A 23,737-nucleotide genomic window follows, 5' to 3' on the forward strand; every position below is an offset into this window, starting at 1 on the left:
TCTGCTGATCATCTTAAATATATTTTTATGATTATCATTTAATCTGAATGGTATGGTGTTGAAAAATCTGCATAGTACACCTAAGAGTTATCCTGGGAAATACTTAATGTTCTTCTCATGTGAGCAGATGAGATGCTCTAATCAGGACAGCAGGAACAGCAGAAGCTTGCGGGCGGCATCTAATTGCCAGTGTTGGGTGTAATCTGATCACAAAGTAATTAGTTACTTTAGCTGAATTACATTTTAAATCAAAAAGTAGTGTAATGCATTATATTTTAAATTCCTATACTCAGATTACAGTTACAACTTAAATTAAGAAGTATTATGGGCTAATGAGAGAGGACATTTATGCATATGTAGCCTAATCAGAAGATTAGATAGCACAGAGAAAGCTGAGCATTTATAGAGCACTATTACACTTGTGCTTTTCACTACGCATTATCATTTCTTTGGCTAGTTTCATGTTCAAATATCTATTAGGATATGGGTAAACCAGAAAAAGGTACAGTCTAAAAAGTACATCCTATCTATTTCAGTCTCTGCATTCCATTCCATGGGCAAAAGTGACCATGTGCCAAAAGTAAATAGTGAAAAAAAAAACGTTATTTTTTTTATATATTCCTGTTTTGGGGGAAAGACAAAGTGTTAGTGCAGCTGAATCAAATGTACAAAATCTTTGAAATAATGTTCACACTCACTGAGCGCTTTATTAGGTACACCTGTACACCTACTTATTCATGCGATTATCTAATCAGCCAATCATGTGGCAGCAGTGCAATGCATTAAATAATTTATATACGGGTCAGGAGCTTCAATTAATGTTCACATCAACCATCAGAATGGGGAAAAATTTGTATCTTAGTGATTTCGACCGTGGCATGATTGTTGGTGCCAGACGGGCTGGTTTGAGTATTTCTGTAACTGCTGATCTCTTGGGTTTTCATGCACAACAGTCTCTAGAATTTACACAGAAACAAAAAACATCCAGTGAGCGGCAGTTCTGCAGATGGAAATGCCTTGTTGATGAGAGAGGTTAACGGAGAATAGCCAGACTGGTTCGAGCTGACAGAAAGGCTATGGTAACTCAGATAACCACTCTGTGCAACTGTAGTGAGCAGAATAGCATCTCAGAATGCACAACACGTCGAACCTTTAGATGGATGGGCTACAACAGTACAGGACCACGTCAGGCACTTTATAAGGACCATAGTGTTCCTAATAAAGTGCTCAGTGAGTGTATAATCAATCATACCAAATTAAAAGTCACAACATACCTTATAGTACAATACAAAGTAAGGTTAAGGAGAGTATGTATTTGTAGGAATGGCAGATGACTTGATACTTCCATAATGAGTAGGAACAGAAAGAGGGTAGGCTGAGAAGTGTGAACCGGGGTACCACATTCATTTTGGCACCATGAATGGACATGAGAAAACAATAGTGCCAAGACCTGTGTAGACTGTTCTAGTGTAACTAATTCTCTGTTCATAGTAAATGTCTGGGGCCATTTGCTTTGATCCTGCACTAAGGGGAAATGAAGTGTCCGAGACAGAAATATAAACAAACCGAAAAGAGACATGTACACAAACAAAGCTCAACTAGTGGCCCATGAGAAGTTTTAGCTGCCACAGTAGTCTTGGGGTCAAGTTTTAGCTCCTCTCCTATTCTTCACCTTGACCTTCTATCATCACGGTTGTGGAGCGAAAATCAAATAAATCAATACAAACATGAAAAAAAACATTCACTTACTAAGTCTCCTTGACAGCTGTTGTGAACAGTGAATATGTTAGGCCTTCATGTCTTTATTAGGAAGTGACTTTGGCAAAACCAGGTGGTGTCTTTTAGAGTAAAGGATCTCTATGCTTTTTTTTTTTTTTTTAAAGGGAATTACCTTTACTCAGTCAGACCTGATTTGTTATAGATGAGGGATTTTTGACAATGACGATCTTTTGGTTATGTAAGGACTCATGGATGACTTGCTGCATTGCTTCACATATTTTGCTTAAGTTTGCTCAGAGGTGTAACAAATAGAGTGGCTTATTATCTCCTGCTGAAGTGGTTGTCTGCACATGTACATTCTCATAATTGCTGCCACTGGACAAGTAGACTGAATTGGAGATGACACTAAACAATTACAGAGGAATCAAATACTGTTTTTGGAATGATGTTAGTTCGACTAAGCACAGTAGATTGCCCTTGTAATTCTCATAAAAAAAGTCCATCTGTCCATAAAATCACAGGTTCCTAGGGCAGGGTTCTGCTAAACGCCTCCAAATGGACTGTTTCAAAGAAAGATCTAATGTCAAAGGTTACCTAAGATTAAGAAAAATCTAAGCAGTACAGTTGATAATTTGAATGTTTTCTTTAAAACATAAACCCTGAGAAACTTTCTTTGGCTCATTTTCAGGCAAAATGTTCCATTCACAAATGTAATTTCATAAGTGAAAACAAAACAGATAATTGTCATAAAAATTTCCCCCCAAAATTATTGCTCTTAAACACAAACTTGGGGGGGGGGGGATTTCCAATCACACTGTGGATAAGAGCTTGAGTTTAGAATCATCAAAGTGAAAAAAGGGGAAAATGCTGAGCTAACAATTGACTACCTGTGATCAGACTGACACTAATTCAGCGCGGCAGCAGAGGGCAGTTCCACACAACTTTCTCAGCCTGTCTAAGTAATTGGTGACCTGGTGGAACCCCACCTAATGGGTTAGCTGGGGGAGAGCTTCTACCCCAAAATACACAGGTCAACCTATCTCATGAATGTCTTTCTAAACCATGTGACCTTACAAGCTTACTTCAGTCCATCTTGCTGTGAACAGATAATAGCACAATTCTTAGCTTTTATTTCCACATGGCAACTGTTCATTTTAACATTGACATCTAACTTATTTAGATACATGCACTATGTAACACTGAATTAATTTGTTGGTTTAAAGGTATATTCCAGGTTCAATACAAGTTAAGCGCAATTGACAGCATTTGTGACAATGTTGATTACCCCCCCATAAAAAGCAAAAATCGAGGTTACAATAAAGCACTTACAATGCAAGTGAATGGGGGCGTTTTTTGGAATGTTTAAAGGCAGATATTTGAAGCTTATAAATTTATAAAAACTTTTACATTAATTCTTCTGTAAAAATTCATGTATTATGAGCTGTAAAGTAATTGCAGTTTTTATGGTTGTTGTAGGGTTTTAGGGTTTGACGTTACGTCATCATGCCAAGGAAGTTGTAAAATTGGACAGCTTTACACAGAAAAGGTTAGTAAGTGATTTTATCACACTTAAAACATGTTAACATGCATATTGTTTACATCTGGTCACTTGTGGCTATACTTCTAAAACTGTGAGTATTTTAAAGTTTATGGATTAGCCCTTTTCACTTCCATTGTAAGTGCCTCCCTCTAACCCAGATATTTGCTTTTTTTTAAAGAAAAGGAGGGACAGGTCAAAATGTGTTTTTGTTGTAATCAACATTATGCCACAAATGCTGTCGACTGAGCTAACCTCAAGCTTGTTGAACCCAAAATATTCCTTTAAGTGGCAATGCAATGTACAGTCAAATGAAACACCAAATTCAAATTAACTTCACATTGTTTGTCATGCTGGGTCTAACTTTAAAAGTTCTTGGCAATCATAGTTTCCTCATTATACAAATATCAGCACTTACATCTGTATTGCAGAGTCATGGTGACTGAAGGAAGTTTTGTGCCTCCTAGTGATGGCTGGTTTTGCTTTTCAAATCAATTTGTCTCCAGTGAGAGTAAATAATTGCAAAGCAAACAAATCATCTCTGCCACACTGAACTTTCTTCCCTACTCGGCCTTGGAATCTGCCTTGGTTTCAAACTCACTTTTTCATGCTCAGTGTCACTGTGGTTATGCTGTCCTTCATGCAACAACAAATCAGTGAGAAATTGCGAGCAAGAGGAATAGGTTTACAGTAAGCCTCAAGTAATTACTGTGGGAATAAAGTAGTGGATAATATTATTATATGAAAGAATAATTCAAATAATCCTAAATCAAACTCAGGAAATTAAAAATTAGGCTATTGTCACTCATTAGGTGTAGTATTAGGACCAACATCATGCTCTTTCTCTTTCTCTCTGTCTCTACTCTCTAAATATATATAGGTATCTTGCCATTTGTATTGATGATCTTTCAAAATAAATAAATAAATAAATAAAATATCTACTGTTTAAGTAGAAATGTATGTCAATAGAGTAATCTTTAAACAAAAAGTTACATTTTGATTCAGTTCAAGTATTAGCACATTAGAATAATTTGTATAACAATAACTGTAAATACATTGGTCTAATTTAAATATATGAATGTATGCATGACTTCAGAGGTGCAAAAGACATTACTTGGTCACAAGCTGTTATTGCCTTAACAACTTGAACTGCAGCCTATAGAAAGCACAGTTTAGGTTATTAGCAGAAAATATTATAATATATATATATATATATATATATATATATATATATATATATATATATATATATATATATTATAATATTTTCTGCTAATAACCTAAACTGTGCTTTCTATAGGCTGCAGTTCAAGTATATATATATATATATATATATATATATATTTTTTTTTTTTTTTTTTTTTAAAGTAAAAGTGTGTGATTTGTTAAAGTTCATTGGTGCATTTTTCAGAGATTATTATTGGTACTCACCACAAATGACAAAATTACAAAAATAAATAAATAAATAAATAAAATAAATAAAAAAAAAGAAGAAGTAAATGCAGCACATTACAAAGTCATAGATTTAGTAGGCTACCTTAGATCATATTATTTAAAACAAATGGCAGGTCATAATGATTATAAGTCCATCACATTTTAAGTAAAATCAATATTGCATCCTTTCTGGATTTTACTGCTTAAGAGGAGGGAATCATTAGCAGGATCATGAGCTTGGTGTTGCTCAGTCAGGAAAATCCAACAGATACACTGGCGCCACTGAAGTAGATTGACACAACCTTCTGAATCATGAGACAAAATTGACTCATCTACTGTGACTGTGCCATTATTGTGATTTAAATGTGTGTAGAATGTGAGTCAGAACAATAAAACATGTATTATTTGCATATTAGTATGTATGTAATAGGGTCAGGATATTGGCATGTTGTAAATATAGTCAAATAATAATGTAGGCCTAAATAGTAGGCTATACATTTTATCCCGTTGCCACGAAGTTTTCATTGGTTTATGATTTGTACAGCAGCGACCTCTGCCGTTAAACAAAAATTCTTTGCAAAGGCACATTCCCCCAACCCCTTTTATTTTTTTTTCTTCTACCAGTCATGTTCATGTTCAAGTAGTTATGGCGCGTCTCGGTACACCTGCGTTCTGTAACATCGCTGCGACACTGCCTCTGGCGTTTTTAGCACAACAACGCGTTAAGTTCATTATGTAATTAATATTCATGAGTTACGTAGCCTACATAAATACAAAAGAGGCGGTCCCTGTGGGAAAAGTGTTTTTATCTTTGTATAGATAAAACACTTAATTTGTATAATTATTAAATTAGCTCAGGTAGATTTTGATGTTTCATTTATATATGTTTGTATTTATTTTTTATCTAATTCACCCTAATTACACTTTGTGATTACAGGCTAATTTGCGCAGGTCATTTATTTATTTAAAAATAAATGTGGCTACTTTTATGAAAAAATAAATAAATAAATAAATTATATATATATTTATTTTTTTTATTTTTATTTTTTTAAATAAAGCTGGCCATTAGCTATCAGGCTTAATATAAAAAATAATAGAACATCGATTGAAAACTAGAATAACCTCCGTTGCTCAGTTATTGTTGGAAACATTCATACTGTACAGACATTGCAGAGTTTATGTTACATTACAAATTCAGAACATGAACACATTTATTCATGAATTAGGCTCGCAAATTTTTCAGACCCTTAAAATATGAAGCACAGAAAATTTTAATAATCTTTAAATGTTATAACATTTATTGACAAGCATTACAGGCAATATTTAGCAACTGTTTGGAATTATTTTGGTCTTTAATGAAAGATGTTACAATAAAGCTTGATTTTACAAGAAGTACTGTGACCACCTAAGAGTTTTACTCTTGATAATTTAATATGAAAAGTGGTTCAAAGTGTTTTTACTATTTCTTATAAACCATTATTGATACTGAATTTGACTTCACATGAAGTCCTGAAATAAAGATACAGAGGCTCCATATGTTTTTAAACAAACCAGCAGATGGAACTCTAGTGACTTCTAAGTAGCCAGGTGGGTGATTGGTAAGAAGAGCGTGTGAAATAAGACCACCACCATGGCTTTTCCTGTCTCTCCTCTTCTGTCTGCACAGGGTCCCTGATTTGATCTTGAGCAAACTGGTTGAAAGGGTCAAAGCGCTCATAGGCATCAACAGATGTGTCAATGTCCGATTCTAGTGGGGCCCTTTTGAGCACAAAATCTACACGTCCGGCTTTCTGCATGTGAGCAGGGAGGTGGACTCTTTTCATGGCCCTGGAGTACCCTGGTGCAGAGGCTGTCAGAATGTGAATGCCAGGCATCAGAAGTCTCCAGTAATCCCCATTCTCAGCTTATAAGTGAAGGAGAAATGTAGTAAAATCATACATTCTGTGATGCTGCCTAATTTAAATATACCTAATTTACATTATATCTTATTTACTTTAAAACAACAGCAAAGAAGATAATAATAGGCTTTATAATATATTTAAAATGTTATATATATTTTTACAATAAATTACAATTATTATAGATGGTTATAATAATAATGAACTATTAATATATTGAATTACCAGTTGATTTAATGTGTTCCTACATACAGAAACTGAAAAAAAAAAAGCTTGACTGGCACACCTGTTTTGATGTCATGCCTTATCCCCTTGACGGACACAGTAGCTCCTTTGATCCTGTTCCCATCTTCATCTTTCACAATACCTTTAATCCCCTGATGCACCTGTAAGACAATCACTTTGTAGTGTATCATGTACACTTCAGTCTGGCTGACACAGGCATAAATGGATTGATTCCTCATTTGTTCATTTTCTTTTCACATTGAAGAGGAAAATGAATAAACGGCACACAGAAGGCACATAAAATACATATGCAGTGTAAAGGTCTTGAGGAACCAAGTGTCTCTCCATTAGCATGTGCTCTCTCTTTAATCTGAAAGAAAGAATGAGCTCACCGCCTCCATAAAACTCAAAAGAGCCTCTTTATTTTCTTGCCAGCCTGTGTAAAGATCCTCCTCGGCTGGAAATTTATCACAGCCCAACTCTACTGTGATCTCAAAGCAGTTTGTGTGGAGATAGCTGAAATCTGACATTCCTGCACAAGATTAAAAAGGATATGATGAACATTCAAAAGTACTCTCCTACATAGCTCAGATGGTGAACCAACAACTATGGTCATGCAAAATCTATTCCTAAAGGGGTCACGTCATGAGGAATAAAATGTTCCTTGATATTTTGACATATACAGTAAGAGGTCATTTTACTATAAAAACATACTGTAAATTTCAGAAATCAAAACTGAATCCCCAATGCAATAAAAGCATTTATTGACACCAAGCTGCAAAAATGCCTCTTTCTCCACTTCTGCGACTTCCCCATGTCACTAGGGGGCTCATTAATTCATAACCGCCTCTACAGAAACAACATCAATGCCTGCTTTCACATCATCGCACCCTTGGCCCTCTGGGTACAGTTCGTAAACAGAGAGAGAGCAGCACAGACAGGCCTAGTGTGTCCTGCTAAATATTCCTGAATACCAAAGGGGACCCATCTGGACTATTTAAATGTTTTTGGTATGTAAACATGCACTAGACAGACATCTTTGACTGTTGTCATGTTTCTCAAACCGCTTTTAAAAGATGTGGTGTCAAGTTACATCTCTGAAAAAGAGACCCCATTCTGTTTCATTCAGCTGAACTGTTCTTGCTGTTTTGAGCACAAACATGTCCTGGATGCGTTCTTGTGCCCATCAGCACTATTATTGTTGGTGTATGTAAACATGCGCTAGATGGACATCTTTGACCGTTTTGATGTGTTTCCGGCAATGTGCGCCTCAGTGCAGGATGATACTGTATGTGTGTGCGTCTTTTTCATCATGCTTTGGACTATGTATGCGCATTTTTTTTTTTCAGCTCATACAAGTGTAGATTGCTTTTGAACCAGTCATAGTATGATTCAAGCTTTGCAAAATAACTGTATTTGAAGGATGGGGCATGTATGGGACCCGATCGTAAAACCATATGTTTCATTCATGTATATTTTTAATGTCATGACTGTTTGATAGTTTATGGTGCTGCTTGAGTGAACAGTTTAATATATTCGGATGCAATGTGTTAGATATGCGTTATGTGTAATCCCTGAAATGTTATTTTATAATGTTGTGGAGCTTGTTCATTCTCTTACGGTTGAGTTTCAAATATGGCTGAATTTGAGGGGCTGCACAGCCAATTATAACAGTGGGTGTTAACACTGAAGTTTAAAGTAGGCGCTTCGAGTGTTTCAGACAGAGGGCCAGAGACAGGGTGGAAAATGATCATATATTACTTAATTTACTTAAGATTTTGGTGTAAAAAAACTTAACTAACATTAGCAGTGGACCTCAGGGATGATAATAAAATGATTTAAAGTGTATGCCATGATCCCTTTAATATCTTTATAAATGGAATGGGCACCATACTTATTTAAAGGGATAGTTCTCCCAAAAATTTAAATTCTGTAATTTACTCACCCTCGTGTTGTTCCAAGCACATATGACTTTCTTTTCCTTGGTGGAACATAAAACAAAATGTTAGGTAGAATGTTCAGTCTCAGTCACCATTCACTTTCATTGTATGAAACAAAGATGCAATGAAAATGAATGTAGACGGAGGCTAATATTCTGCCTAACATTTTGTTTTATGTACCACCATTTTTGGGTGAACTATTCCTTTAATAAACATGGCAGGTGTAAAGTCATCTAAACTTACCTCCTGCAATGCTATACCATTCGGCTCCATTGACTACGCCACCTTTATCTGCAAACATTCCTCCACACCTCCCTGTGTCTTTGTGTGACATGATGGCATGAGCATCTGCATATGTTCTGGCTAACTTCTTAAACACCTGAAAGTGAAATTATGCACACTAAACATCTTAAGTGTTGTTTTCGTGTTTTGGATATAAAAACATTAGGAGTGTTGGAGCCAAGGGAAGAAATATAGACAGTGCACAGTATATTGGCAGGGTATACCGTATATGCCATATGTACAATGAATTTATGCCAGGTCTTTAGCTCTTTATTTTAGACTTTTTATTACTTTAACAAATATTATATAAGATGTTTTTTTATAGTGCACAAAACAGATTTAGCCTTGAGATGTACATTCTGTACAGTGTTGTTAAGTCATACCTGCACAGTTGAGATGATTACAATTTAAAAACACTGACCTGTTCATCTGGAGTGGGAGAGAACATGTTATTTTCTAGTTTTGAAAGGTCATATGGGTATGAGACCACCAGATCTCCACCATGAAGATTAGCTGATATGACAAATGGAATTGAGCGTATCCATTTCATAACAGCATATGTTTCTGGAGCAATCTGTGTAAACCACACATAGCAATGCACAATGGATTTGTGTCTATAATTGACACAATAACAATCTATAATTGTTTAAAGTGTGTTTGTGACTGTTACTGTCAAAATTTAGATGTCATTTGTAACAATGTGAACTCCTACCTTACCAAACCAGTAAGAGTTGGGGATGGGAATGTGGTCAGTACGGTGTTGTTTGTATCTGAGTCGGTTGTGGACAATAGAGGTGAGGTCTGGGAAGTTTCTATTGAGGTCTATATTGTGTGCATTGGTTCGCCCAATGAAATCCACTCTGGGTCTGGCAACCTGCATAGTTCACATTTGAAGTGAGAAGGTTGTTAAATAAATACTGTATATATATATATATATATATATATATATATATATATATATTTACAGTTGTGCTCAAAAGTTTGCATACCCTTGGAGATTTGGTAATATATGTACCATTTTTAAAGAAAACATGGGTGAGCAGGCAAAACACATTCCAATCCAGGACCTTCACCTTTTTCTGCTGTAACCACTGGAGGGTCAACTTGGCCTTGTGCTTAGGGTCATTGTCATGCTGGAAAGTCCAAGAGTGTCCCGTGCGCAGCTTTCGTGCAGAAGAATGCAAATTGTCTGCCAGTATTTTCTGATAACATGCTGCATTCATCTTGCCATCAATTTTCACAAGATGCCCCGTGCCTTTAAAGCTCACACCCCCCCCCCCCCAAATCATCAGTGAGCCACCACCATGCTTCGCAGTGGGGATGGTATTCTTTTCACTATAGGCCTTGTTGACCCCTCTCCAAACATAACGCTTATGGTTGTGACCATAAAGCTCTATTTTGGTCTCGTAACTCCAAATTACAGTGTGCCAGAAGCTGTGAGGCGTGTCAAGGTGTTGTCGGGCATATTGTAACCGGCCTTTTTTGTGGCACTGGCGCAGTAAAGGCTTCTTACTGGCAACTTGACCATGCAGCTAATTTTTGTTCAAGTATCGTCGTATTGTGCTCCTTGAAACAACCACACCGTCTTTTTCCAGAGCAGCCTGTATTTCTCCCGAGGTTACCTGTGGGTTTTTCTTTGTATTCTTCTGGCAGTTGTGGCTGAAATCTTTCTTGGTCTACCTGAACTTGGCTTGATATCAAGAGATCCCCGAATTTTCCACTTCTTAATAAGTGATTGAACAGTACTGACTGGCATTTTCAAGGCTTTGGATATCTTTTTATATCCTTTTCCATCTTTATAAATTTCCATTATCTTGTTACGCAGATCTTTTGACAGTTCTTTTCTGCTCCCCATGGTTCAGTATCTAGCCTACTCAGTGTATCCACGTGAAAGCAAACAAACTCATTGACTATTTATACACAGACACTAATTGCAATTTAAAAAGCCACAGGGGTGGGAAATTAAACTTTAATTGCCATTTAAACCTGTGTGTGTCACCTTGTGTGTCTGTAACAAGGCCAAACATTCAAGGGAATGTAAACTTTTGATCAGGGCCATTTGGGTGATTTCTGTTATCATTATGATTTAAAAAGGAGCCAAACAACTATGTGATGATAAATGGCTTCATATGATCACTATCCTTATATAAAAGGATTTTTTTTTTTTTGCATGATCAGTCATATTTTCAAAATCACTGCCAAAATGTCACAATTTCTCCCAGGGTATGCAAACTTTTAAGCACAACTGTATATATATATATATATATATATATATATATATATATATATATATATATATATATATATATATATACACTGGCAGCCAAAATGTTTTTAATTATGTACAGATTTTGCTCTTATGGAAAGAAATTGGTACTTTTATTCACCAAAGTGGCATTCAACTGATCACAATGTATAGTCAGGACATTAATCACATGAAAAATTACTATTACAATTTGAAAAAAACTTTACTTCAAAGATTTCTCATCATAAAATCCTTCACATGCAGCAATGACAGCTTTGAAGATCCTTGGCATTCTAACTGTCAGTTTTTCTAGATACTCAGGTGACATTTCACCCCACGCTTCCTGTAGCACTTGCCATAGATGCGTCTGTCTTGTTGGGTACTTCTCACGTACCTTACAGTCTAGCTGATCCCACAAAATCTCAATGGGTTAAGATCCATAACACTCTTTTCCAATTATCTGTTGTCCAATGTCTGTGTTTCTTTGCCCACTCTAAACTTTTCATTTTTTTTCTTCTGTTTCAAAAGTGGCTTTTTCTTTGCAGTTCTTCCCATAAGGCCTGCACCCCTGAGTCTTCTCTTTACTGTTGTACAAGAAACTGGTGTTGAGTGGGTAAAACTCAATGAAGCTGTCAGCTGAGGATATGTGAGGCGTCTATTTCTCAAACTAGAGACTCTGATGTACTTATCCTCTTGTTTAGTTGTACATCTGCCATTCCACATTTCTTTCTGTCCTTGTTAGAGCCAGTTGTCCTTTGTCTTTGAAGACTGTAGTGTACACCTTTGTATGAAATCTTCAGTTTTTTGACAATTTCAAGCATGGTATAGCCTTCATTCCTCAAACCAATGATTGACTGACGAGTTTCTAAAGAAAGCTGGTTCTTTTTTGCCATTTTTCACCTAATATTGACCTTAAGACATGCCAGTCTATTGTATACTGTGACAACTCAAAAACAAACACAAAGACAATGTTAAGCTTCACTTAACGAACCAAATAGCCTTCAGCAGTGTTTGATATAATGGCAAGTGATTTTCTAGTACCAAATTAGCAATATAGCATGATTACTCAAGGATAAGGTGTTGGAGTGATGGCTGCTGGAAATGGGGCCTGTCTAGATTTGATCAAAAATGACTTATAATAGTGATGGTGCTGTTTTTTACATCAGTAATGTCCTGACTATACTTTGTGATCAGTTGAGTGCCACTTTGATGAATTGAACCAAACTCAAACTTTTGGCTGCCAGTGTGTATATATATATATATATAAAGCTCATTTTAAACTCTAATAAAAGACAAGGCAGGGAAAGTTCATTTCTATTGCACATTTCATGCACAATGGTAATTTAAAGTGATTTAGACATGAAAAAGAGGAAGAAAAATAAAGACACTTAAAAGTCCATTTTAAAATGATCTAAGAATATAAAAAATGAATAAGAAAAAAAAAACAAGAAAGAAAAAATAAAAAGTTTAATGAAAAAAGAATAATAAAGGAAAGAAAAATAATATATAAAAAGACGTAAACAGATAAAAACATAATGCAAGTACAGTGCTTAGTCCAGTCTAAAAGATATCCAGGACAACTGGATAAAGATATCATCAAAGACAACTCTCATCCCAGCCATGGACTCTTTACCCCTCTTCCATCAAAAAGGTGCTACAGGAGCCTCCGCTATCGCACTAGCAGGCTCAGGAACAGCTTTTTCCCATTAGCTGTCAACCTGCTGAACTCAGTAGCCAAGCGCTAAGCCCCCACCCCCAACACTCACACACAAACCCACCAACCAAAACTGCTGACTGCTCTATTGCGCATTCTTGCTACTACATAAATCTTGCCACTTGCACAGACTACTATTCTGTACTCCCGTAACTACAATAACTTTATGCCTACATACAGTATATTTACTTGTATATATTATACATTTTTATTTTATATATATATATTGTATCCTATGTTACATACTATGTATAGTAAGATAGATACATGTGTATATATGTACCATTTTTGCACATTTCACTTCTGAACCACATTATACCTCATACCTTACCACGTCTCTGCACTACAATGTTCATCTGCACTATTCTACATATCTACCTCATTGCAACTGCACTTTACTTGCATTTATTTTTTATAATATATTACTAATCTAATCTAGTCAGTGAATATACAGGTAAATAGACATGTTTTCAGTCTTGACTGGAAAACATCTGGAAAAGCAAAATGCGTAGGGTAATCAATTTAATCTGGAAAAAACCTTATCAGTCTGGAAAAGCAAAATGCTTAGGATAATCAATTTATTCTGGAAAAAACCTTATCAGTCTGGAAAAACAAAATGCTTAGGATATTTTAAACTTCAATAAAACATTTATATGATGTTCCTTTTCTAGAAATAGTATAATGTCAAGACTTCCACACCCCATCTGTCTTTACCTCGTCATAATCAGAATCACTTCCACTCTGCACCTCAGCAGAGGCCAGCTCGTATCCATCAGGGTTCATGGATGGAAGGATGTGAATACGAGTGGTGTTGATTAGAGTCTGGATCCGGCTGTTACCAAGCAGGTACTCAGAGCACAAGTACTGGGCAAGATAGATCAGAAGCTCTCTGCCCATGGCCTCATTGCCATGAATGTTTCCAATGTATCTGACCTCTGGTTCCACTGCTCAAAAAAACACAGAAGAGGGAAAAGTACAGTAAATGGACTGTTTGTAGTAGTTCAGATTTAAAGGTGCACCCAGTAATTTTTTCCTCATTAAAAAAGTTTTATTCCAAAAGACATGAATTGTAATTTTCCAATATATGTAGGAAATCATGACCACTCACATTAAAATGAAGACTCCAGTCATATCAGTAACCTTATAAAAGCTGTTTTATTCTACATGGAGAGGGTCCGCACATGAGGGCTGCCATGTAAGAATCACATGACCAGCTGAATACTTCTCGCTTAATCTCAGTAACCATAGTGTTATTTGACACTTTCACTCATTGATTAAAGTAGTCATGGCTGACTGTGAATACTAAATTTCGACAATGGCATCTGTAACTGAAACTATTGATTTTAAATTATGCTGCATCCAAGCTGCTAGGTGTCAGTGTAAGTCCAAGATGACACAAAGACAAAAGTTACTGAGTGCACCTTTAATGACTTTGAGAAACAAAATTCCAATAGAGAACATGTTTCTGGAAATGACATGGCAGAAAACTCCATGTCACCATTTGTCAGTAAACTTTTGGATAGTTTATAGAACCTTTTCTCTTTAGGAAAGTATGTGTGAATGTTTACAGGGTAAAGTTTAGAGACTGTAATTGAAAACAATTGTTGCCTGAAACTGTATAAACAGTGTTCTTATGTTCAGCTTCAGTGCTGTAAACCAGAAAGTGGAAGAATCCACAGGAATTTACTCAAAATGAAAATCCTGTCATCATTTACTCACTCTCATGTTGTTCCAAACCCATATGACTTCGGACTTTCTTTCTTCCATGGAACACAAACCGATATATCGGTTTTACTGATTAATCGGTGCTGAGTTTTTGGAACTATCGGTTATCGACAAAAATCTATGCCGATAGTTGCTGATCCTCCAGAGGATTCGACAGTTCGAACAAATTAATTCTCAACAGCGGCCTCTAGAGGTGAAATAAAAACAATCACTGACTAACAATATTCATCTATATTTTCATCCTCACTTCAATGCAAATTCGGTCATTTTGATTAGATAAATCATGTGATCTAAATTGAAGCAAGGGCACGAAAAGAAAAATAAAACTATGAAAACTTGCCATGTTAGCACATGCATCATGTCTCCAACTTCATATCTTGTGAATAATAATCAAAAAACCACATCTAATGAAATATATATATATAAAGTCCCTGTCATTTCAAAATAAGAGTCCCGAAATAAGTAAGTGTATTTTGGGCTTGTTCATTGTCCCACGATTTGCTCCAAATCGTAATTTTTTTCTGGTTATCACTGGGATTTTGGTTGCACAACAAACTGCATCTGGGACTTACTTCATTTTGGACTCTTGTAGCCTCTGTATCTGTACCCATCATAATAAGGAAAGGCTAAGAACATATTTAAGATTCTAAAATCTATTTTAAAAAGTATCGGCTGATTAATCAGTTATCGGCCTTTCCACCACCTGAGATATCAGTATCTGCAAAATCCACTATCGGTCGACCTCTAGTCACCATTCACTTTCATTATATGGAAAAAATATGAGGGTGAGTAAATAATGACTGAATTATATTTCTTTGGTGAACTATCCCTAAGGATTTTTGTTTTTTTGCTAATGCTGTAGAAGTTACTCACATAGTTCGTGTTCTCCAGGATTGCTTGAAAACTCAATCACAAGCAGATCTTTTCCTTCAACACTTTTGCCAATACTATATGTTCTGGAGATGTGGGCACAGTGTGCTGCTGTTTTCTTCAGAATATTAAACATCTGGGTGTTGGAGTGATAGGTGAACTTTATAGTTGTTAAAGGTTCCTCTGGTGGGACACTAGCCATGGCCATCTCCTGCTTCTCTGCAGATGAGAAATGACTCAGTGTTAGTGACTGTAACCATAAAAAACTTTTCATCACAGGAAAAGCATTGATTATTACACCTTTACGTACATACGGAAAATAGTGTGACATTTTTCGATACTAAATGCTATTTAAATGAGAAGCCAAATATATGACTAGCCAAATCAGAACTAACAACAAAGTACTCACATCAAAAGGCTGCAATGTATCCTCTATGAAAATAAGTAAATACAATAAAGCCTCTAAACGTTTAGACCTTTACAAGTAGACAAAGACAACTAATTAGGCTAATTCTGATCACACTAAACTAAAGGTTGCAGAACATCTGCAATACCACAGTGAAGATTTTCTATAATTCTAAGAAATTTCAAGCTGCCAAATCACCCGTGGCTAGAGCTAGAAACATGTTTGCTGTAGCCTCAGTTGCCACAGACCAATTACCAAAAGATCAAAGATGAAGAATAAAGCTTTGTTGATCCAAACTGTGTCTAGAAAACATTATGATATGGAAATAATTAAAAAGATTACAGGCTGTGCGAAACATCTGTTTATGTTTTGGGTTGCTTTGGGAATCAGTGGCATACAATAAATTCTGCAGTAAAAGAAAAAGACAGCATGAGCTGAAAATTAAACAAGCCTTTAACTAAAGACTTTAAAAATAAAAATTGTGCCACTTATTTAGAATTTATGATTGTATTCACGCACATCATAGCCCACAACACCATTGTGTTACATTTCCAGGAATAGTATATAAGGTTAATTCTTCTCAAATGTAAATTTATGGCTATTTCTTCAACTTCAGCCACTTTTGGCACTGCATGTGGACATATAGAAAGTAAAGTCTTGGTAAAAGAAATTTCAAACTCTCACAATTTTTTTTTTATTTGTCTACTAACAATTTCCAACAGTGTATGTACAAGCGCCACAGGATATTTTAAATTGTTTCTGAAAGTCTTTCTGAAAGATGAATTCTGTATTGTGTTCAATAGAATTCTGTTGTGGAAATGACGGCAATGGAAATGACATTTAAAAAAAATAAATACATTTGTTGCTAAGGATAATTTCATAGCTTACATTTTATGCATCATAAATACACAAAAGTAAAAAATATTTTCACATTTTATGTACAATTTGGCAAAATTACAGATAAAAAAACAAAAAACAAAATCCCAATACAATAATATTCTCACAAGTGATATTTACCTTGATTTATCTTTGTTTTTTGTTTTTTTCAAACATTGCTTGTCTCTTATTTCACCTCAAGCATGCTCTTCGCACACTAACTTAAAAAAAAAAAAAAATGTATTAGGGGAAAAATGTTATGGTGTGGTAGAAATGATGACAACTGTGGAACAGCTGTAATTTTTATAAACGCAATAGAAATCACTTTCACAAAACTGATATTGAAATGGTTTATTTTTAATAAACCATTATTATTTATTTTTTAGATAATCATTAGGGCTCGGTATTGATACAGATTTCCCGATTCTATTAAATTCTGATTAATAAGCTCTTGATTCAATTCACTTTTATTCCAATTTCGATTCGATATAGATTCATATGGGTATATTTCAGTTATAATGACCCTTTTATTTACATATGAAAGACACTCTCTCCCAGCTAATGCTGTTAATTATACAGGAGACCTTCTAACTAGGTAAATTTTACTAATGATATTTTATTAGTTTTTCATCATTTTGGTCACATTTGAGCTTTTTTAAAATGAAAAAATCCAAGTATTCAATCAATAAATATGATATTATATTGCATATGTAATTTTTTGTTACATGTTTATTGTTTGATTGCATCATTTGTACTATTTATAAGTATTTACATTGATTTGAACACGTGCTAAAAACCGGTACTGTCTCTTTAAGAAAACTGGCATTTCTGTAAAGAGCGTCTGTAAATGAGTGCATATTAACGAGAGAGACTCAGATGGCTTTATCTCATCCGTGCTATGCATGATAAGACTTAAATGTTTACTTTTTGTTGTTTTTGATCAACAAATGACTGTAAAGAACAGAAAAGATATTAAAAGAGACATTATTCAACGGCTGTGTGAATCTTGTTTTGGACACACATTCAGTATATACTTCACCACTATTACATAATTACTGGCAAGTGAAATCTGAACCTTTACCAGCCAGTTGCCAAATATATTAATCTTTTGTCACATATGTGAGTAATTTACTGACATTGTAGAGGGTGGCCGCATAGAGTAAAAGATCGATCTTGGGATTTAAGAATCATTCAAATGAAGATTGCGATGCATCAGAAAATCAATATTTTTACCCAACCCCTAATTATTATAGTTTTAAATGTAATAAACAAAATTGTAATTATAATTTTAATAGTTTAATATTGAAAGTCTGAGCCTGTAAAATCTATTCATAATAAATAAATGATGAAGGCCTAGTTACAATTTTACAATTCAGTTTTAATGAAACCATTATATAAGAAAAAGAAAAAAATGCTGCTGCTGGTGTAAGCACTGTAAACACTGTACATTTACCTCTCAGGCCTTCCAAAGGGTCATAACAGCCCTCTTCTTCACTGACAAAGAACCGATCACAGTCTAAGAAATAGGGCCAGGCCATGTCAATGCCCTCAAATGCATGCGCACAGCTTTTTTGCACTAATTCACAGGAGCTGCGGCAGGGTTTAATGATCTTTCCTTTCTCACAACGTAGGGCGAGCACTGAGCAGCCCAGCATGCGGATGTCTGGGCTGCACTCTCCATTCAGTAAAGAATGGATCACACTCAAGAGCAGGTACTCTGTGCTCAGCTCAGCTTCATCACGTGTCTTGTGCCCAAGGATGTTAGGGAATATAGTCTTGGTGTAGAACATGTCATCACAGTACCCAAGCACAATATCTGTGCATTTGGCTGAGAGGAAAGAGAAAACAAACATACTATAAAGACTGTAACAAGTGTTGCAAATGTAAAATGTCTACAAAAAATACTTAAATTGAATATCTTGCCCAAAAATGGCAATTCTGTGATCATTTACTCACCCTCATGTTGCTACAAACTTGGATGACATACTTTCCTTCATGGAACGCAAAAGGAGATGTTTGGCAGTATGTTAGTCTCAGTCACCATTCAGTCATTGCATCTTTTTTTTCGTACAATTAAAGTGAATGGTGACTGAGTCTTTCTGCCTAACATCTCATTTTGTGTTCTGAGGAATAAAGGAAGTCACATGGAACAACATGAGGGTGAGCATATGATGATAAAATTTCCAATTGTGGGCAAAAATATTGTTTTTAAATGACTTTAGACATGACAGTAGGTTGTTCATGTACCATATGACTCAATGGTACATGATTAGTCATTTTGCCCTTTTTTTCTGAGCTATACACCATACAATTCAAAATCTTCATAATGCACGCTCGAGTGTGCCTTACGATTTGTGTCGTGATTGTGGGCTAAAGTTAAGTGTTCAGCCTGTGATATAGACCTTTATTAAAATGTTTTTGTATATGTATAAACAATGACTAAACAAATAACTCAAGGCTGGGTGTATATTTAGAATATTCTTAATAGACTACTCCATTGCAGTATTTTTTTCCCCCTCAGATTAATATATCAATATTTCATAGTGCAATAGATCATTGAGGCAGTCTTCTGAGGTTCTAGCCTGCAGGAAGAGTCCCCTTAATTTCTCAGCAAGAGCTCATCTTAAAATAGAAAAAAAAAAAAAAAAAAAAAAATTCTCTTGCTACCTCCTTTTATTTGATGATAATATCACATACTTCATTCTCCATACAATATTGAGGGTGTGTGGAAGAGGTCATCTACTAGACCATTTTCCAAATGATTAAAGGTCTATAAAATGGCCTTTATCTTATATAATATACAGTTGTGCTCAAAAGTTTGCATACCCTGGCAGAAATTGTGAAATTTTGGCATTGATTTTGAAAATGTGACTGATCATGCAAAAAAACTTTGATTTAAGGATAGTGATCATATGAAGTCATTTATTATCACAGTTGTTTGGCTCCTTTTTAAATCATAATGATAACAGAAATCACCCAAACGGCCCTGATCAAAAGTTTACATTCCCTTGAATGTTTGGCCTTGTTACAGACACACACACACACAGGTTTAAATGGCAATTAAAGGTTAATTTCCCACACCTGTGGCTTTTTAAATTGCAATTAGTGTCTGTGTATAAATAGTCAATGAGTTTGTTTGCTCTCACGTGGATGCACTGAGCAGGCTAGATACTGAGCCATGGGGAGCAGAAAAGAACTGTCAAAAGACCTGCATAACAAGGTAATGGAACTTTATAAAGATGGAAAAGGATATAAAAAGATATCCAAAGCCTTGAAAATGCCAGTCAGTACTGTTCAATCACTTATTAAGAAGTGGAAAATTCGGGGATCTCTTGATACCAAGCCAAAGTCAGGTAGACCAAGAAAGATTTCAGCCACAACTGCCAGAAGAATACAAAGAAAAACCCACAGGTAACCTCGGGAGAAATACAGGCTGCTCTGGAAAAAGACGGTGTGGTTGTTTCAAGGAGCACAATACGATGATACTTGAACAAAAATGAGTTGCATGGTCGAGTTGCCAGAAAGAAGCCTTTACTGCGCCAGTGCCACAAAAAAGGCCGGTTACAATATGCCTGACAACACCTTGACACGCCTCACAGCTTCTAGCACACTGTAATTTGGAGTGACGAGACCAAAATAGAGCTTTATGGTCACAACCATAAGCGCTATGTATGGAGAGGGGTCAACAAGGCCTATAGTGAAAAAAATACCATCCCCACTGTGAAGCAAGGTGGTGGCTCACTGATGTTTTGGCGGTGTGTGAGCTCTAAAGGCACGGGGAATCTTGTGAAAATTGATGGCAAGATGAATGCAGCATGTTATCAGAAAATACTGGCGGACAATTTGCATTCTTCTGCATGAAAGCTGCGCATGGGATGCTCTTGGACATTCCAGCACAACAATGACCCAAAGCACAAGGCCACGTTGACCCTCCAGTGGTTACAGCAGAAAAAGGTGAAGGTTCTGGAGTGGCCATCACAGTCTCCTGACCTTAATATCATCGAGCCACTCTGGGGAGATCTCAAAAGTGCAGTTCATGCAAGATGACCAAAGACTTTGCATGATCTGGAGGCATTTTGCCAAGACGAATGGGCAGCTATACCACCTGCAAGAATTTGGGGCCTCATAGACAACTATTACAAAAGACTGCACGCTGTCATTGATGCTAAAGGGGGCAATACACAGTATTAAGAACTAAGGGTATGCAGACTTTTGAACAGGGGTCATTTCATTTTTTTCTTTGTTGCCATGTTTTGTTTTATGATTGTGCCATTCTGTTATAAACTACAGCTGAATATGAATCCCATAAGAAATAAAAGAAATGTGTTTTGCCTGCTCATTCATGTTTTCTTTAAAAATGGTACATATATTACCAATTCTCCAAGGGTATGCAAACTTTTGAGCACAACTGTAACAAGATATCTCCTTGTAAAGGAGTGACCTTTGAACTCCTATTGATTTGTTTTTAAATTATTATTGCAAAGTACAGTTGAGTGCATACGTTTGCATCCCCCTTGGAGAATCTGCTGTTTATCATTAAAAAGAAAAAGAAAAAAGAGGGATCATAAAAATAGCACTGTTTTTTAATTAGTACTGCCCTGATGAAGAAATTTGACAACAGATATTACATATATTCTTCAAGACAAAATAATATCTGAATTTAGACAAGTTAAAAGTTTACATCCCCTTGGTTCTTCCTATGGTGTGTTGCTTCCTCGATAATCAATGCCTGTTTGTATATTCAGTGATAGTCGTGCACGAGTCTCTGCTTTGTCAGTGAAACCGTCCACTGTTCTAGAGAAAAATCTTCCAGATACTGCATGTACTTTGGTGTCCAAGCATATTCTGCACATTTAAGGTCTTCCGAACAGTGGAAATATAATGTTGACATCCAGCTTTAACACTTAAGACAACTGAGGGACTCATACACAACTATTACAAAAGGTGCAAACATTTATTTGAAGCTCAGAAAGGCAAGCCACAATATTAAGAGGATGTAAAATTTTTGTAAATTGTTATTGTTTTGTGGGATATATGTAAATATCTGTAATGTAGCTTCCGAAGGGCAGTCACAGCTAAATAATAATAAAAAATAAAATAAATAAATAAATAAATTTAAAAATTATATTATTTTATATATATATATATATATATATATATATATATATATATATATATATATATATATATATATAATCTCTTATATTTGTTTTAAGAGGTGTGTAGAATACTTATGAGACAAAAGGGCGTGAAAACGTATTCACTTAACTGTATGTTAAATTTATGTGCACTTGATTTAACAAAAATCGTGACACTTACGTTTCTCCTCAACTGGAACCTTGCATGGTCCTGTGAAAGTAAAGAGTGCATTATTGTGAAATAGCCTATATGCAACACTTGATGGCGCTACTGCAGCGACTATTGTAATAATTACCTATAGTAGCCCAAGTATTGACGACGTATTTTTAAACAACGTTTACAACAACGTTCTAACGCATTTTCCATTTATCATTTAAATGTAAGTTTTAATAATTAGACTTAGCAAAATATTAGTGAAAGAAGAATGTTAAATTACAAATTTTACTGTTGTAGATTACATATATGGAGTTTGAGTAAGGATATTAAATTAAATATATTTTCAATAGTAATAGAAGTAAATAAAAATAAAAAAGGTGAAAGCTACTGCTTACCCTGAAAATAGTTGCCAGGTTCGCAACGAGGCGGCACACACCGAACCAGAGTCACAAAAACGCTCAGTGTAAGAACTGCCTTCATTTTTCTCCTTTTGCTATCCAGACTTTGATGAAGCACTCTTGCGATGGTCCCTTTAAATGGAACTGAAACGTTCTGAAAAGTTTTGTCATGTACGGTTTCCTTGCTTGCACTTTGTTCCGTCACCTATCAAATTTTAAAGTGCACGCGGGCAGAAAACTTCAAGACGAAAAATTGAGATTGCGGAAGATGTTGAGCTGCCTCATTCCTGGCGCTGAAAACATTACATTTTATCAACCCTCGGTGTAACCTACTGGAGAATGTAAACGGCACTTTATCTCCAACGTCCAAGCCAGTGTTTACGGTGTACCAGAGGAAGTCTGAATATGGATAGTGATGAAATCCTCCAAACTGTACACTTGTTTGAGGATTCAGCAGAGAGCCCATTGACTTTTAAAGGAATATTCCGTGTTCAAAACAAGTTAAGCTCAAACAACAGCATCTGTAACATAATATTGATTATCACAAAAATAATTTTTGACTTACCCCTCATTTTCTTAAAAAAAAAAAAAAAAAAAAAAAAAAAAAGCAAAAATCTGGGTTCCAGTGAGGCACTTACAATGGAGGTGAATGGGGCCAATCTGTAAAATATTAAAATACTCACTGTTTCAAAATTATAGCCACAAGATATAAATAATATGCATGTTAATATGATTTTTGTGTGACAAAATCACTTACTAACCTTTCCTGTGTAAAGTTATAGCCAATTTTACAACTTCGTTGCCATGACGATGTAATGTCAACAAACCCTAAAAACCTACAAGGACTGTAACAATGACGATTTAAACAACTTTACAGCTCAAATAATACATGAGTTTTAACAGAAGAATTAATCTAGAAGTGCTTTTATAAAATTATAAGCTTCACATTTCTGCCTTTCAACCCTCAAAAAATTGGCCCCATTCATGTCCATTGTAAGTGCCTCACTGTAACCTAATTTTTGTTTTGTTTTGTTTTTTTTTTTGCCTTTTTTAAAGAAAAGGAGGGACGAATCGAAATTATTTTTTGTGGTTATCAACATGATGCCACAAATGCTGTCGATAGAGCGTAACTTGTATTGAACCCGGAATATTCCTTTAACAACGCCTACTCTT

The 23,737-nt window shown here is 35.5% G+C and overlaps 1 protein-coding gene across 1 annotated transcript; it reads right to left on the reverse strand.

The window, feature by feature from the left end:
* Positions 1 to 5,942: 5,942 nt before the first annotated feature.
* Positions 5,943 to 22,962, reverse strand: LOC127414703 (carboxypeptidase Z-like). The gene is made up of 11 exons (XM_051652899.1): positions 22,562 to 22,962; positions 22,191 to 22,220; positions 18,325 to 18,699; positions 15,593 to 15,808; positions 13,709 to 13,938; positions 9,748 to 9,909; positions 9,457 to 9,609; positions 8,997 to 9,132; positions 7,206 to 7,345; positions 6,875 to 6,974; positions 5,943 to 6,593 (listed from the first exon to the last, which is right to left on the reverse strand). Exons 1-11 carry the CDS (start codon positions 22,644 to 22,646, stop codon positions 6,256 to 6,258), a joined length of 1,965 nt encoding a protein of 654 aa, XP_051508859.1. The 5' UTR covers positions 22,647 to 22,962; the 3' UTR covers positions 5,943 to 6,255.
* Between the last annotated feature and the right edge of the window lie 775 nt (positions 22,963 to 23,737).

Source organism: Myxocyprinus asiaticus, chromosome 2, assembly GCF_019703515.2.
Source record: "Myxocyprinus asiaticus isolate MX2 ecotype Aquarium Trade chromosome 2, UBuf_Myxa_2, whole genome shotgun sequence".
Lineage (NCBI taxonomy): Eukaryota > Metazoa > Chordata > Actinopteri > Cypriniformes > Catostomidae > Myxocyprinus > Myxocyprinus asiaticus.

Coding starts and splice junctions, on each gene's coding strand:
- LOC127414703 (XM_051652899.1), bottom strand. CDS start 22,646: ATGAAGGCAGTTCTTACACTGAGCGTTTTTGTGACTCTGGTTCGGTGT. Junction 9,610..9,747: donor ACTCTTACTGGTTTGGTAAG/GTAGGAGTTCAC, acceptor TGGTTTACACAG/ATTGCTCCAGAAACATATGC. Junction 9,133..9,456: donor CTCCCACTCCAGATGAACAG/GTCAGTGTTTTT, acceptor TTTCACTTTCAG/GTGTTTAAGAAGTTAGCCAG.